Source organism: Tiliqua scincoides, chromosome 11, assembly GCF_035046505.1.
Source record: "Tiliqua scincoides isolate rTilSci1 chromosome 11, rTilSci1.hap2, whole genome shotgun sequence".
Classification (NCBI taxonomy): Eukaryota; Metazoa; Chordata; class Lepidosauria; order Squamata; family Scincidae; genus Tiliqua; species Tiliqua scincoides.
Genome location: NC_089831.1, coordinates 12,594,131 through 12,608,337, shown reverse-complemented (window position 1 = coordinate 12,608,337; position 14,207 = coordinate 12,594,131). Strand labels below are relative to the sequence as shown.

The following is a 14,207-nucleotide window of genomic DNA, read 5'->3' as shown; positions in this document are numbered from 1 at the left end:
AAGTGATGGGAATTCCACATAAGTCTAAAATGCATAGATAATTTGGGCCATACCATTCTACAGAACACTTTATACTAGTTGGCAGAGTGTTCTTCTGGAATCTTGTAAGACATTGACATAAATGTTTAGCTATAGGGTTTTAATTTGGGGATAAAGCTTGTCTTTTACCAATCATTTTATAAATCTTTTTATGGCTGTATTGTATTGACTGTATGAATTTGAAGAGTTGTATTGTACAACCACTTGATATTTATGTGTTTTAATTGTGATGTTTTGCAAAGGTAATTTTGTTCTGCCAATTTAGTTGTGGTAATTATTATTATTATTAACAGTATTTATATACCGCTTTACAACTAAAAGTTCACAAAGCGGTTTACAGAGAAAAATCAAATAACTAAATGGCTCCCTGTCCCAAAAGGGCTCACAATCTAAAAAGATGCAAAAGAATACCAGCAGACAGCCACTAGAACAGACACTGGAAGTGTAATTGGGAGTTTAGTGTTTTGTTTCCCTATCACTCACTTTTTATAGTATAAAAATATTCTTATAAATTGAAATAAATAAATAAGGGCAATAATTTCCCTCTTTTCATAAGTTTTATTAAAAGGTGACCTTAGGAAAGACCTTAACGAGCTTTGTCCAAGCAGCCTTTTGAGAGATTTGGGAAAGCCTGAGCTGGTAGCAGTGGGGGTACAACTAAGTTCTTTCACATATGGCCATGACATGTAATTTGGCCATGTAATTAAAACACTGAAGCTGACTATCAGCACATATGTTCTGTGATCCTTTTCCATCCTAGTAGTTTGTTGCCATAAGTGGCTAAAACCTTCTCACCAGTCAATAAACTGAACTAAAATAACTGAAACTAAGATCTCATTTCTAGTTCAGTACTTACTAAACACATACAGTGCTTTCTGAATATGCAGGTGCTTTATACTTATTCTGATGTTGTCCTTACAATTGTAAAATTAAGTACTATCTCCATATTGCAGTTGGAGGGAGGGAGGGGCTTGCTTAAGACCAACTAGTGAGAATTCAGGGCATCGATAAGAGATTCAGACCAGGGAACTCCAGAGTATTTTAGCCACAATCTGTCAAACTTTCTTTCCAATAGGAAAGGTACTTCAACTAGTAGTGCTAAGGCTTGCGAAAGAAGAAAGGGGGAAGTTTTCATTAAATGTTTCCTAGCGTTTATGAACAAAAAGATAGCTCCATCTGATTAACAGAGCTCTTTAAAAACATCCAACAATCTCTTTAGTAGAGCTGGCTCTTGCACACCCTGCGATAAATGAAAGACGCAAGGAAGAGCACACACCTTTTTATAGCAAGTCACAAGGTTACTATGCATTTGCCAAATAAAGTCAAAGCAGCATGGATAGACAGCAACTCAGTAGCATGTGCTCAGCAAAGGCATTTCTGTTCAGTGGAAGGGATAGTCAAAGGTACACGTATCCTCTTTTCTGCTTGGAAAGCCTCCAGTGGACTTTGACAGTTATATGATGACTCACACAGCAGCCTCACCACACCTGTACTTCACATAAGAGCAAGTTCCACCAGTCTTTCACAGCAACTAAATCCCACAATACAGTTAACTTATCATCCGTACCGGCAGTCGATATACTCAGTTTCTCACTTCAAACAAACATGCAAAGTTTACTCATTAAGACTCCAACTTCACTTGTTCTAAGTTATCCACAAAGTGTCTTATGTCACAGTGGCCAAAGGAGACAAAGCTCTTTCCTACTTCACTTACTCCGCAACAGGAAAGTTCTGCTAATTTTGTGAGCCATTGTTTGACCAACTTCTTGCACTGAAAGGCTTAGCAGGCAGCAATCATGTTGTGTCAAATACTTATAATTAGGGGTGCGTTTTTTTTTGTGATATTTTTCCCAAAACTTCTAGATTGAAATAGCAAATTGTGATGTTACATGTTTCTATTCCGAGGGCACATTTATAAATTATAATCACTTTAAAAATGTATTTGGTGGGTGATATAGCTTAGCAGATGCAGCCACAGCATTATTTCTAACTGCAAATGTAATCCATTTTAATTTCTGGAAAATATTTTAAACACCAAAATGCGGTGTTTTGTTTTATGCATTTTTAACAAACAAAAGCACCCCTACTTAAAATTAAGATTCATTCCCATATAAAAAAAGTATACTTGGCATTTGCTATGTTTTTTTTATGGCAAAAACAAATCCACCCTGACTCATAGTAAACAGTACTTTGGGAAAAGGTTGCTAGCAATGTTTGTAAATTCAAAGCCTCCCAAATGTGTTGGAGAAAGAATCTGCGAACTAAGTACACATGTACTTCAGACTCTGGACTATGAACAATGGCTATCAGTGACGTGCAAAACTGTGGCTGTTTTATCTTCTATCTTAAAGTTTCCTCTCTAAAACTGCTTTCAACAGTACACTGATTTGACATCAAAGTGTAACAACCTTGTAGACAAAGTTTTTACAGCTTAAAAGTTTGTGATCCTCTCAGAAACACTGTGAATTATCATATTTCCCATATTTTCTTGAGGCGATTCTGTAGAATCCTTGCAACTACCCTTCAAAGAAAAATAGGCAGAGAATCAGCCGAATGTAACTAAATTTAAGTAATGTTACTTTAAGCATGAGATGAGGGCTCACTCAATCTAGAGTGAGGGTAGAAGCTGAGATATTGGGGTTGCTATTAACCGAACAGGGGAAAAAAAGATTCAGTTATGTGCTTAAAGTAATGTTTCTAGATAGACTTTGGGCTAGTCACTTAGCAAGTCATGGCTAACTAGAGATTTGAATTTACATTTCCTCAGTCAAAATCTGACATTCTGCCCATCGCAATACACTTACTGCAAGGTAAGCAAGACATTATCTCTTTCCCTCTCCCCATATCTGCAATATGGGATAAACCCACTGATAGGGTTGTAACGATGAGACAGCATATGTAAAGCACTCTGAACATTTTAAGATGCATACTATATAAATGCTTATTTGTCCTTTACTGAGTGATCTGAAAGAACTAACAATAGAGGTGGTGAACTGGTAAAGAGCACACCAAGGCTACCAAAACCAAAAACAGAGATTGCAAAAGATGAAAAGTATCAGAGACACAAATAACAGAAATCTATAGAAGTTTTGGAGTGCGGCAAAGCTGAAAGACACAAGAAGAGGCAGTCAATGCAATCAAGGCACAGAATTGTTTTGGTGAGGTGCCTTTTTCTGGGGCCCAAAGAAAATCCCTTTCAACAAATTAATTCCCATAAGGTGGGGTGATCCTGTTAAATCTGCAGCAGCAGCTTTTAAGAACCACATGCATTTATTTTGCTCAAAGATTTAAACTAGGTATGCCATTAAGAGCCGTTCTGTGCACCATGACCACAGTGGAAAACCCTACAGCAAAACATGTGCATGCACTTATGTTAAATAACTATGGTTTTATGTTTGGGAAACCCAGGTTGACCCAGATAGAAATCTTCAAAACATGTCTGCACCTATGTATTACTTCCACGCTTTGCATGTTTACAAAAACAGCAGGCTTTCCCAGAGCAATCATTATGTGTGATGCTGCCTCAACTTCCTGTGTTTACAGGGTTCCAGTACCAGAAGTCAAAGTGCAATATTGAAGTCTAAGAGCGTTTTAACTGGACGTTCAAGTCAAGTCTAAGTTAGAGCTGCAGCTTGGCTTGTTCCAGGCCACTTTCAAGCTCCCTGCACTATCTAACCACTTCAGTCCCATATACCATTTAAGCTGTTTAAATGTCTTGTCCCTGATTCACCTCCACCTTGGCCTTATGCCAAGCCTTCATTTTTTCCCAGCAACGCTGTGTCATTGCTTTGGTAACTCTGACCTACCCTAGTAGCAAGCCAGCAGTGGAATTGCTTAATACTGCCAATGTTCTCTGACCTTCAAACGCAGCCAAATTGGCTTTCAATTTTGCTTTATCTAAAGACTGAGGTGACTTGCTGAGAAAAGTTTTGACATCCTGCACAGTGTTGCAACTCTCATGGATCTGTGAACTCACGGCAGCTCAAAAGTAAGCCAGCATGTTGATTTTGCTATAGCAAATCAGACCCTGTGTCAAAGACGACCTTTCTTGTTGACATGTTTGTCAGACAGGCCTCAAACGTCCAGTACAAAATTTCTCCCCCACACAAGGAGGAAACAAACTCTACAGAAGCTAGGGTGGAAAATGCTTGTGCGGTAAACTGATAGCCAGAAAAGCAAGATCAGCAATAAATGAATCCAAGTAATATGGTGATTAGGTTCTCCAATTAAGACTGGGGAGACTGAGGCACAAATCCTGCCTAACTTTAGACCAGTCACTATTTCTCACAGGGTTGTTGTGAGTATAAGGTGGGTGGCTAGGAAGAAACCTATACTCCTTAAAGTAAATGAAATCAAAATGCTAAATCTCATATTTGTAACTGGGCACTATTGATCACCATTTTTGTACATGGTAATTTGAATATACCAACTATGCAGCATGCTAGATTCTGTTAAACGTATGGTCAGAAAAGGGTGTGTGACAGTAAGTTCTGCACAGGGCCAGCCTGGAAAGCAGTCAATACTTTCCATTCAGTATTAGCACCTCTAATATCCACTACATACTACAACCAAAGTACTTTTGAATGACCCATATGTACTTCCTCTCATGTTATTGATTTATTTTACTATGCAAACCGCATTTTGAGCCACCCCTGTTGAAAATCAATATATAAGTATTTCATCATCATAATAATTAGGGTAACACTCTAAAATTATTTAATATGTTATAAACACTCATAATTTGTATAATACTTTGAGTATGAAAGTGTTTCATACATATTAGATCTGAATCAGGGGTCTGAGAGCACAATCCTATGCTTGCCTAGTCAGAAGTAAGCCCCATTGTCTTCAGTGGCACTGAATTTACTCTCAGGAAAGCGTGCATGGGATTGAAGCCTCAATCAGGGAAGTCTGGATTCCCAGCTCAGTCCCTTAACTGCTAAGCAGGCTATAATGACTTCAATGGAATTGAGAGCACAATGATATTCTTATCAGCAGAAAGTAACAAAGTTGTTTAAGAAATGACTAGGAACACAGAACACTGCTCACTGTGGTAAGCCAAAAATATGACATAATGTTAATACTTGACTTAATACTGATCCTTCAATGTGATACAATGACAAAAGATAGCTTAATGCCCCTCTTCCATGCAGAAACAGATCCATTCTCAACCACTTCAAAGGAACACAATGGAGGCTCAATAACTCCTCAGTGGACACCCAAAGTAAGCGCTCATCCTCTTCTGTATCTGTGCTGGAGTCCGGAAGATCATTCCTCAGGGGAAGGCAGCCATAAACTTGTCACATTTATTCCAGGTGAACCATCTTGCTAATGTTGTCCTTTGTCAGCCAACGCAGTTTTCGCCCAACTGAAAATGGAATGGATTTATAAGGATCCTAGGGTCTTCAAGCTGGAGTTTCTGCGCTGAGGACCGGAACTTACCTGAAGTCACAACATTATCAGGCATTATCCTAGGGCATTATCCTAGGGAGGCTGCTCCTTACCTTATGTACACTCTTGGGGTTTTCCAACCAAGCATAGTACATTTCCTCCACATAGTTTGAACTAGTCCCACTCAAAAATGGTTCAGCAGCAACAGGTGCACTATAGCACCTGATTTGTTGAAACGTCCTTGGTGCTGCTGCCTTGTTCTGAGAAACAGTCTTAACAGTCTGTGAGGCCGTCAACGGCCTCAATTTTGTTGCACAAGTCCTTAAGTGAAACATCTTTGTTCTGCAGCCACAGACAGATTCCTGTTGGGAAAGGAATGAAGGACAATTTAGCCATTACAGGAAAACATGCAAATGTTCCAAAAGAGTTTAAGTTTGCTTGTTTCCACAGCTATACTAGATTACTATAACAACCTAAACACACCATTAACACACCAGCAATAAAGTGGAGCAAGTCAAAGCTTTTTGCTGGAAAAAGAGGAATGATGGCTACAATTAAGCACACTTAAATCCAATATTTCAATTATTTTAAGCTTGTGTTGGAACTGTGACTGATAAGTGATACATTAGATCAATTTGTCATAAAGGAAGCAAGAAAACTCATTAAGATAGTTAGGAATTATAATGGACAGATGGACTGGAGCAAGCAATTCTCCGCATCATGGTTTAAATGATACCGAATGAGTCTGTCACTCCTGTCTAGCTCGCATACTCCAACCCAACCAACCCAGCTTCTCATCCCTTATGCTCCAGTGGAAAGCTTCTGCTTTTGAACAAACCTCGGCTTCCTATTAGATTTAAACTCATTTATTTATTTATATTTAATACCCCGCCTTTCCTATGATGGAGCACATGCCCAAGGCAGCTTACAATTTCAGAATAAAGATATAAACAATTAAACCCATATTAAGGACAATGAAACTGGGGGGAGCAACTAATACAGCCAAAGCACTGCTACAGAGGCATGGGGGCAGACAAATGACATATCACAAATGCAAGATGAAAAAGAAAAGTTCTGAGCCCTTGCCGAAAAGCCATGAGGGAGGGGGTAGTTCCCAGTTCCCCCAGTAGGAAATTCCATAATTGTGGCACCATTATAGAGAAACCTCACTTTCATGTTGCCATCCTTCTAACTTGGGATAAAGGTGACACTTGAAGGAGGGCCCCATCAGATGGTCTTAGAGATTGGGCCGGAATGTATGGGAGAAGGGGGTCCCTCAGATAACCTGGACCCAAACCACGAAGGGGTTTAAAGGTCAATACCAGCACCCTGAATTGGTCCCAGAAATGAATGGGCATCCAGTGCCAATGCAGAAGCAGTGTTTCAACCAACTCAAATCGCTCCAGTAACCACCCACGCTGCTGCATTCTGCACTAATTGCAGCTTTGGAACCATCTTCAGTGGCAGTCCCACATAATGACAGGTCACTAATTGATGTTTGTTAAAGTAAAAGCAGGTTCAAACTAAGAGACTATAAGGCTCAGCATCTATTTTCCAATTATGGCTGACCATGTGCCTCTCGGAAAACAAGGAGATGTCTTACTGAATCAGATGCATTGGTCTATCTAGCCGAGTACCACCAAGTCTCACTGTCTGAGATTCTTAATTGCAACATTCTGGGTGGAAGTCTTTCCCCAACCCTGTTTCCAGTCCTAGCAACTCCAGTTGAAAGAGTATTAAAGTAGGAGACCATCTTTATGCAAAACGAACAATATACCATGGAGCTGTTACAAGACCATGTTAGCAGCTGTGTTTTGTTTCCACAACCTGCTGTCTTCCCCATACCAATCCAAATGTTCCTAAAGGAACTCAATTACATGAATTCTACTGTTCCCTACTTGTACCAATAAAAAAAATATCCCAGTTTGGACAAACCTATTATTACTATGAGAAACCAAGTATAGCAGAAAGTTTTATCAAACTGCTTTTTGACTTGGAGAGTGCTAAGGAAAATGGAGGCTTGCAGTACAGTAGTCAGAAACGCATGATAGCCAATCATTTTTAAAACCTCAGACACTCCTGTCAAAAATCTACTTTTCTACAAATCAGTTAAAGGCAAGTAGCTTACTTTTGAAATTTTGCTCTTTAAGCCTGCTCTCAGCTTGCTTGGAGTAATGCTAATAGTTTTCACAAAGCAGACAGCATTTAAGAGTTTGCCACACAACGCAAATCGATTTAAAGAATTTCATCATGAAATGAGCTATTCTGCTCAGTGACCTTGCTTGAATAGTATGGAACAGCACAGTTTGTGGACTCCAGTTTGTACAACCAGAAAAACCTGCGGCTGTGAAGTCATAAGTTCTGCTAATATAAGATTCTGGAAAAGCAACAATGCCACTGGTAATTTAGAGAGAAAAATATAAAATCCCCACTTCCTGTAATATCATAGGCTATGGAATTCTGGATCCTAATGCTGTAAGTCATGATTTCCAACCTAATTTCACGAAAAGCTGATGAAAGCAACATGCTATTCTGCTACTGAGAGATATAAAAGAAAGTAAGTACAGTTACATAAATCAGTCTTGGAGACATTACTCATGATCCCTTTCCTATTTTGCAAACACTGGCAAGTTGCATTAGCACAGCATTTGTTTCTTCTTAAAGTCCATTTTGCGTGTGTAATTAATCCAAAGAAATTATACTCATAATTATATTCAGCCTAGCAACTGAAGAACTGTCAAATCTTTCTTCTTGCACTTTACTTCATAGAACTATTTGTTTAGACTTTGTTAATTAAGGAGGGCAACGAATGTGAACTGAGTTAAAGGAACATAATTAGCAAAGGATAAAGAAAATTTAAACAAAATCATGATACATGCTTCACCAGTGCTCATGGTGGGGTTATAATGAAAGGCATCAGTCACCCTGTTCTTCTGCACCAGGGAATTTGCCTACGCTTTACCAAATAATTATATATTTTTTTACTTGTTAATGCACCAACATGTCTGCCTATGTCTAACAGACCAACACAGCAACCTATTATTATTTTTAATTCTAGGCTCCAAATCCAGGCCCTGCCACAAGTACTGCAAGGCATACCAAATTGCAAGGGGGCCTCTCTTCCCCACCTCACATGCAACTGACTTCACGGGCACTTGTAGTCTGTAGCACAGTGGTGTCTGCTGTGCATGCTTGCTGCTTCCTCCTCAACACTTGGATCATTCCTAAGTGAAGGAGTGTGTGAGCAGACTTGGAGAGCAAAGGGCATCACTTCTGCTATTATTAGCAGATGATGCTCAGAGCAAAAACAGAGAGAGGCTGCCACTTACACAGTTGTGTTCTGGACCTCATGAAATGTTTGACAATATTTGACTATGACCAAAACACAGCTAGCCAACTGATGAGCACCTCAAGCTTCAATCAAGCTCCCTTTAGTTAGGGTTACAAAAGCTGAAAAACAACAAATCTCTAAAATATCATCTTGGCTTTAAAAGTTATTACCCACATCAATTTAAAAATGGTTGAACTGGAGTTCTGATTGCCAACGTGACTTTAAAAAGAAATGGTTCAACAATTACCCTGCAACATAGATAATGTAACATAGTCAGTACTGACTTATAAAAGCAACCATTTTTAAAGGTCCTGGAAGATGTCAAAACTCATAAGTGGAAACAATTAATTGGGAATTTTACTAATGCAGCTAGCAACCAAGTAAACAAAGGAAAATAAAGAATTATTAGTGGATTAGTAAGACTTGTTAGTATGGTTGCCCCAAGTAGCAAAAGGCAGAAGAAATAATCTGAGTATCAATAATATCCTAACAGCTGACAAAGGAGAAGGGGGAAAACCCTTAGAAAAAATTTTAAACTATTACGGACAGCCTCATGGTCACATGTTTCACTTTTAAGAAATAGTACATTATACACTTTCCTGTTTTCTGTTTCTTCTACATTCAGTTACCAGAAGATATAAGAATTAATTGGGTTAATATAGCTCTATGCTTTACACAATGACAGCTGATGTGGGTATGCTAGAATTTCCTGCAGAAAACACATTTCAATATAGAACATGTGGTACAAAGACTCTATTGGGTGGGGCGCCCAGAGGCACATGGGTATTTCAATATGCACACATGCTGCTCACACTTCAGCATTCACTGTAAGAAACACTAGCGTACCCTGAGGAATTAACGTTTGGCACATCAATTACAGCACCAATCTTACACAGATAAAGTCTGCTGCTGCAATTTTACTTTCACACTTACAATTTTAGCTCCAGATGCACAAACTCAATCTGTCATGTAGTTCTGAACACCTAAGCAAATCCAGCAGGATGTGTTCCACATGCAGATGGACAGAAAGTATACTGCATGGACAGAAAGTATAGTGCAAAGGAAGTATAGCACTTTTCCTCTTCACCTTACGATACAAGCACTCTGGGTTAGCATGGAAAGGTATTTTGAGAGGGATCTCTCCACGGAAAGGCAAGTTCCTCTTATAAAAATCTCATAACTTAAAACACAGCAACTAGTGGGTACATTAGTAAATTTATATTAGGTGGGATGAAGCACAGAGGGGAAAATCACTCTCTCCCCTAAATGGGTGGCAAAGGAAGGAAACTCTCAACACAAGCTATCTCTTACCACAGTATCACTTTATAAGGAAAGGAGGGCTCAGTCTCTCTTCTCCCCCAAACTGACCACTGTAGGGAAGAATCTGTAGCTCCTTATGCTTATAAAATACTTCAATCAGGAGAGTAATGTAACAGTGCTTTACAGACCAAATTTATGCTTTGTAGGCTGATCAATTATACTTTGATTATGCCTCTCATTATTTAGTATCATAATTAAGTTACCTTCTGCAGACTTTTGGTCCAAAGCACCTATACTGAACTAGCAGCAGCTCTCCAAGGTTTCAAACAGGGGATCTTTCCCAATCCTACCTGGAAATGTTGGGAAATGCCTTCTGCATGCAAAGCAGGTGCTCTCCCACTGAGCTACAACCCCCTCTGGAACTCCTTGTTCCAGGTAAGCTTTCTTACAGTTCAGTTCCTTACATGTTATTCAGAGGTAAATCCCAATGCATTCAAGTATGTTTGTATAGGATTGCAGCTTTAGACAAGAGTCCACACAACACTCTTCGTTATAGGCTGGTCTGTACACCATAAACCTAAAAACTATATCAACAAACTGTCACAAGAGATACTGCCTATAACCTACGATTTGCATTTATACCAGCAACATTTTGCGACTTAAGGTGCTGGACAAGATAAGCAGGATGTGTTCTTGGGAATTTGGAACCTGTTTGCGTGAGGGGTGGTGACAGGTCTTGGCACACTCTATATTCAAATACACTCTAGCAAAAGAATGTGTAGAGAGAGTTGGTGAAGCTACTTCAGTCCCAGGTTGAAAGGACAGCTCGGTCAACAAGCTTGCACGAGAAAGACATCTCTGATTCTGACTATACAAGAACCATTAGGGAAATCTCCGACAGATGTGGGCTGCTAATACCAGGACAGGAAGAAGAGATTGTCATTTTGCAGGCTTCCATTCAGGATCATAAAACTGACTGACAAATACACAAGGAGGGCAGGAAACAACAACAAATGAAGCCCTGTATTTAAGGCTGTCAGTTAAAGCACAAAACATCTATTTATCCACCCAATCAGGATGGACAGAAAGGGAACAAGCAAACCCCTTCCCGTACACATTTTATATGTGAAACAACAATTCTGTATTAATAATTGAGACCACAGACCCAAGGAGGAGCAAATAGTTCAGAATTAGTTCCTGAATTTTTTTTTTTTCTAAACACACACACACATTCAACTCATGCTGACTTGTAGCTCAGTGCAGGAAATCTCATCTGACCTTGGCTAGGGTGGAGAGAGAACATTACAAGGCAACTTCCTTTTTCCACAAACCTTTGGCACAACTCCCCTAAATTCACATCCCCTACTGAAATTAAACCTAAGTAAGCGTGACTGAACCAAATATTTTTACCGTTTCCCCTCCCCTTCTCCCCCTTCCCCTGTGTGGAACTCGAAATAAGCTACTTGAGATGAGCAGATGTGTTTTTGAAGTTTACTCTTTAAAGCACTACACACATTGACAGCGCAACAACAAATAAAACATTCCATCAGACATCTCCCCAGAACCTACTCTAATCTCTTCCTATGACCAGGGCTGGGTGGAGTTGGTCTATGTGGCCAGAGACCCCTCTTTAGGCACATAGCACAAAGTCAATAGTTAGGTGCTCAGCCTTTGTACCTATGTATGTCAACTTCTCCTCAGTAGTTCAAGTACCCATTATCAATAATAAGTCTCATTACACACATGCATTCTTTGAAAGACCTCATAATGGCCTTGGGGTGGGCAGATAGGGTCCTGGGAGGGTGAAATTGATGATGGGTCCCCAGTCTCATACTTTATGTACTGGGGTCGTAGCATGAAAAAAGTTGAAAACCACTCCTTTAAAGCAAATAAAATGCTCTTCTTTAATACCAATTTCAACACTGTAACAATATGAAGGAGAAGACTTTGAGCATCAGCAGTGCTTGGTTACCAACCCTGAGAAATGCCCAGATCCAGGAATTTGGAACAGGAAAAGAACTGGGATGTGGAAAGAAAGTGCACAGTCCTTTAAGGAACACACATTGAACAAGATCAGTGAACAGTTACTGTCAGTTGCTCTGAGGTGAGATGGACAGTCTGTGGTTCTCACCTCTAATCCTTTGAAAATGCCCACCACAGTTGCGGGCAAAATGAAAGGAAATGAAAATCTTCATAGAGTTTCTCAAGGTTTGTCCTCTGCTGCACCATTTCAGAGGGTCCACCTATTCAAAGTACCACTGGAAGTGATGGCATCATGGCCTGTTACTTCTGGGTTGGATGTCAGATGCGATGCGACAAACAACACTAGTAACAGGCTCAGGGTGGATGGGAGGGCTTCTGCAAGTGCAAAAAAGCATGCTTTGCAGCCTCCTACTGTTGTTTGTTGTGTCACATTCCTAGTCTTGCTGCTGGGTGGCAGATGTCCAGGAGTCCTGTGAGTACCACCAGACAGCACCTCAAGTACCACTGATGGGACCATAGAAACACTGTTATACACATGTACACATGTGTCTGTGTACAGAGACACACATTTGTACACATATTATACACATGTATGCACATATGCATGTGTGTGCATATATATGTCTATGCATATATGCATGTGTACATATACACATGTATGCATGTATACATGTGTTTGTGCATATATACATGTGTACATATACACATTTATGCATATATGCATGTGTACACACATGTGTGTACATATTACACACATGTATGCATATATACATGTTTGTATATACATGTGTGTACATATACATGTGTATGCATAGATGCATGTGCTTGTGTACGCACACATCTGCGTATATATTATACATGTGTATGCATACATACACATGCTTGTGTACACATGCACACATTAAACACATGTATGCATGTAAACATGTGTTTGTGCATAAACACTTGTGCATACATATATATCTGTACACATTTATGCATGCATTTGTATATACATGTGTATTTGTGTACATATGATACACATGTACATATATATACACGTTTGTACACACACGCACATTTGTGTACATATTATACACATGTACATTTGTACACATACACACATGAATGCATATATATATGCGCATTTCTGTATATACACGTGTGCACACATACATGTGCATGTATATGTGTACACACGTACATCTGTGTACATGTTATGCACACGCATACATATATGCACGTGTGTGTGTGTGTGTGTACACACGTGTGTGTGCGCCCAGCTCCCTGCCTGGGGAGGAGCCTGGAGCGAGACCTGCCACTGCCTTACTGGCCAGGGGGAGCCGAGCCGGCCGGCCAGGCCCACCGGCCCCTTCTGCGGTCCCTTCCCGGCAGTCGAGTGGGGCAGGCCGGCTGCTCGCCGCGGGCGCCTCCACGTGGCCTCTGCCCTCCAAGGACACTCCGGCCCGGACCTCGCAGCCGCCCGCCCGGCCAAGTAGGCTCTGTCCTGGCCGAGGCCCCCGCCCGCCCCCACACCCACTCACAGCCCCCCCCCCGCTCCGGCCGTTACCTGGCAGCGCCGCAACGTTCTACTCCCTTCGCCGTCCTGAGCTGGGCTTGACAGCGCCAACCACCCGCCCCGCCCTGCGCGTCACCGTCACGTCATCACGCAGCCCGGCCCCCATCAGCGGCACCGCTGACGTCATCACGTCGCCCGAGCATCCAGCTCAGAGTCACGTGAGGCTATACCGGAAGCTGCTCTCTGTCTGGTTCACAAGCTCCACCCTGGTTTCCGGTCTCCAGGACGAAAGGGAGACACAGAGTTAAGAAAAGGCTAGAGGCAAAACTCAGGCTGCAATCCTCTCCTCACTTACCTGGGAGTAAGCCCCATTGACTACAATGGGACTTACTTCTGAGAAGACATGCATAGGATGGGACGCTCAGGCTGCAATCCTGTCCACACGTACCTGGGAGTAAGCTCTGTTGACTATAATGGGACTTACTTATGTGTAGACACGCATAGTATTAGGCTCTTCCTTACTCTTCCGAGGAGTTAAGAGCATTTACTTTCTCAGGAGTAGACCCAGGCTCGTTTCAGGAAGACATTCCTGGCAGTCAGGGCGGTTTGGCAGTGGAACAGAATGCTGAGGGAGGGGGTGGCTTCTTCCACCCTGGAGATCTTCAAGCAGAGGCTCAACAGGCACCTGCTGGAGATGCTCTAGGA

At 41.0% G+C, this 14,207-nt stretch overlaps 1 protein-coding gene across 1 annotated transcript in view; it reads right to left on the bottom strand.

The window, feature by feature from the left end:
- OGDH (oxoglutarate dehydrogenase) overlaps positions 1-13,656 on the bottom strand; it is a 56,707-nt gene extending 43,051 nt beyond the window's left edge. Inside the window, exons 1-2 of the mRNA XM_066639762.1 lie at positions 13,554-13,656; positions 5,544-5,792 (exon numbers count right to left, since the gene is read on the bottom strand). Coding sequence (XP_066495859.1) covers positions 5,544-5,765 — 222 coding nt within the window. The 5' untranslated portion in view covers positions 5,766-5,792; positions 13,554-13,656. The remainder of the gene's footprint in view (positions 1-5,543; positions 5,793-13,553) is intronic.
- Between the last annotated feature and the right edge of the window lie 551 nt (positions 13,657-14,207).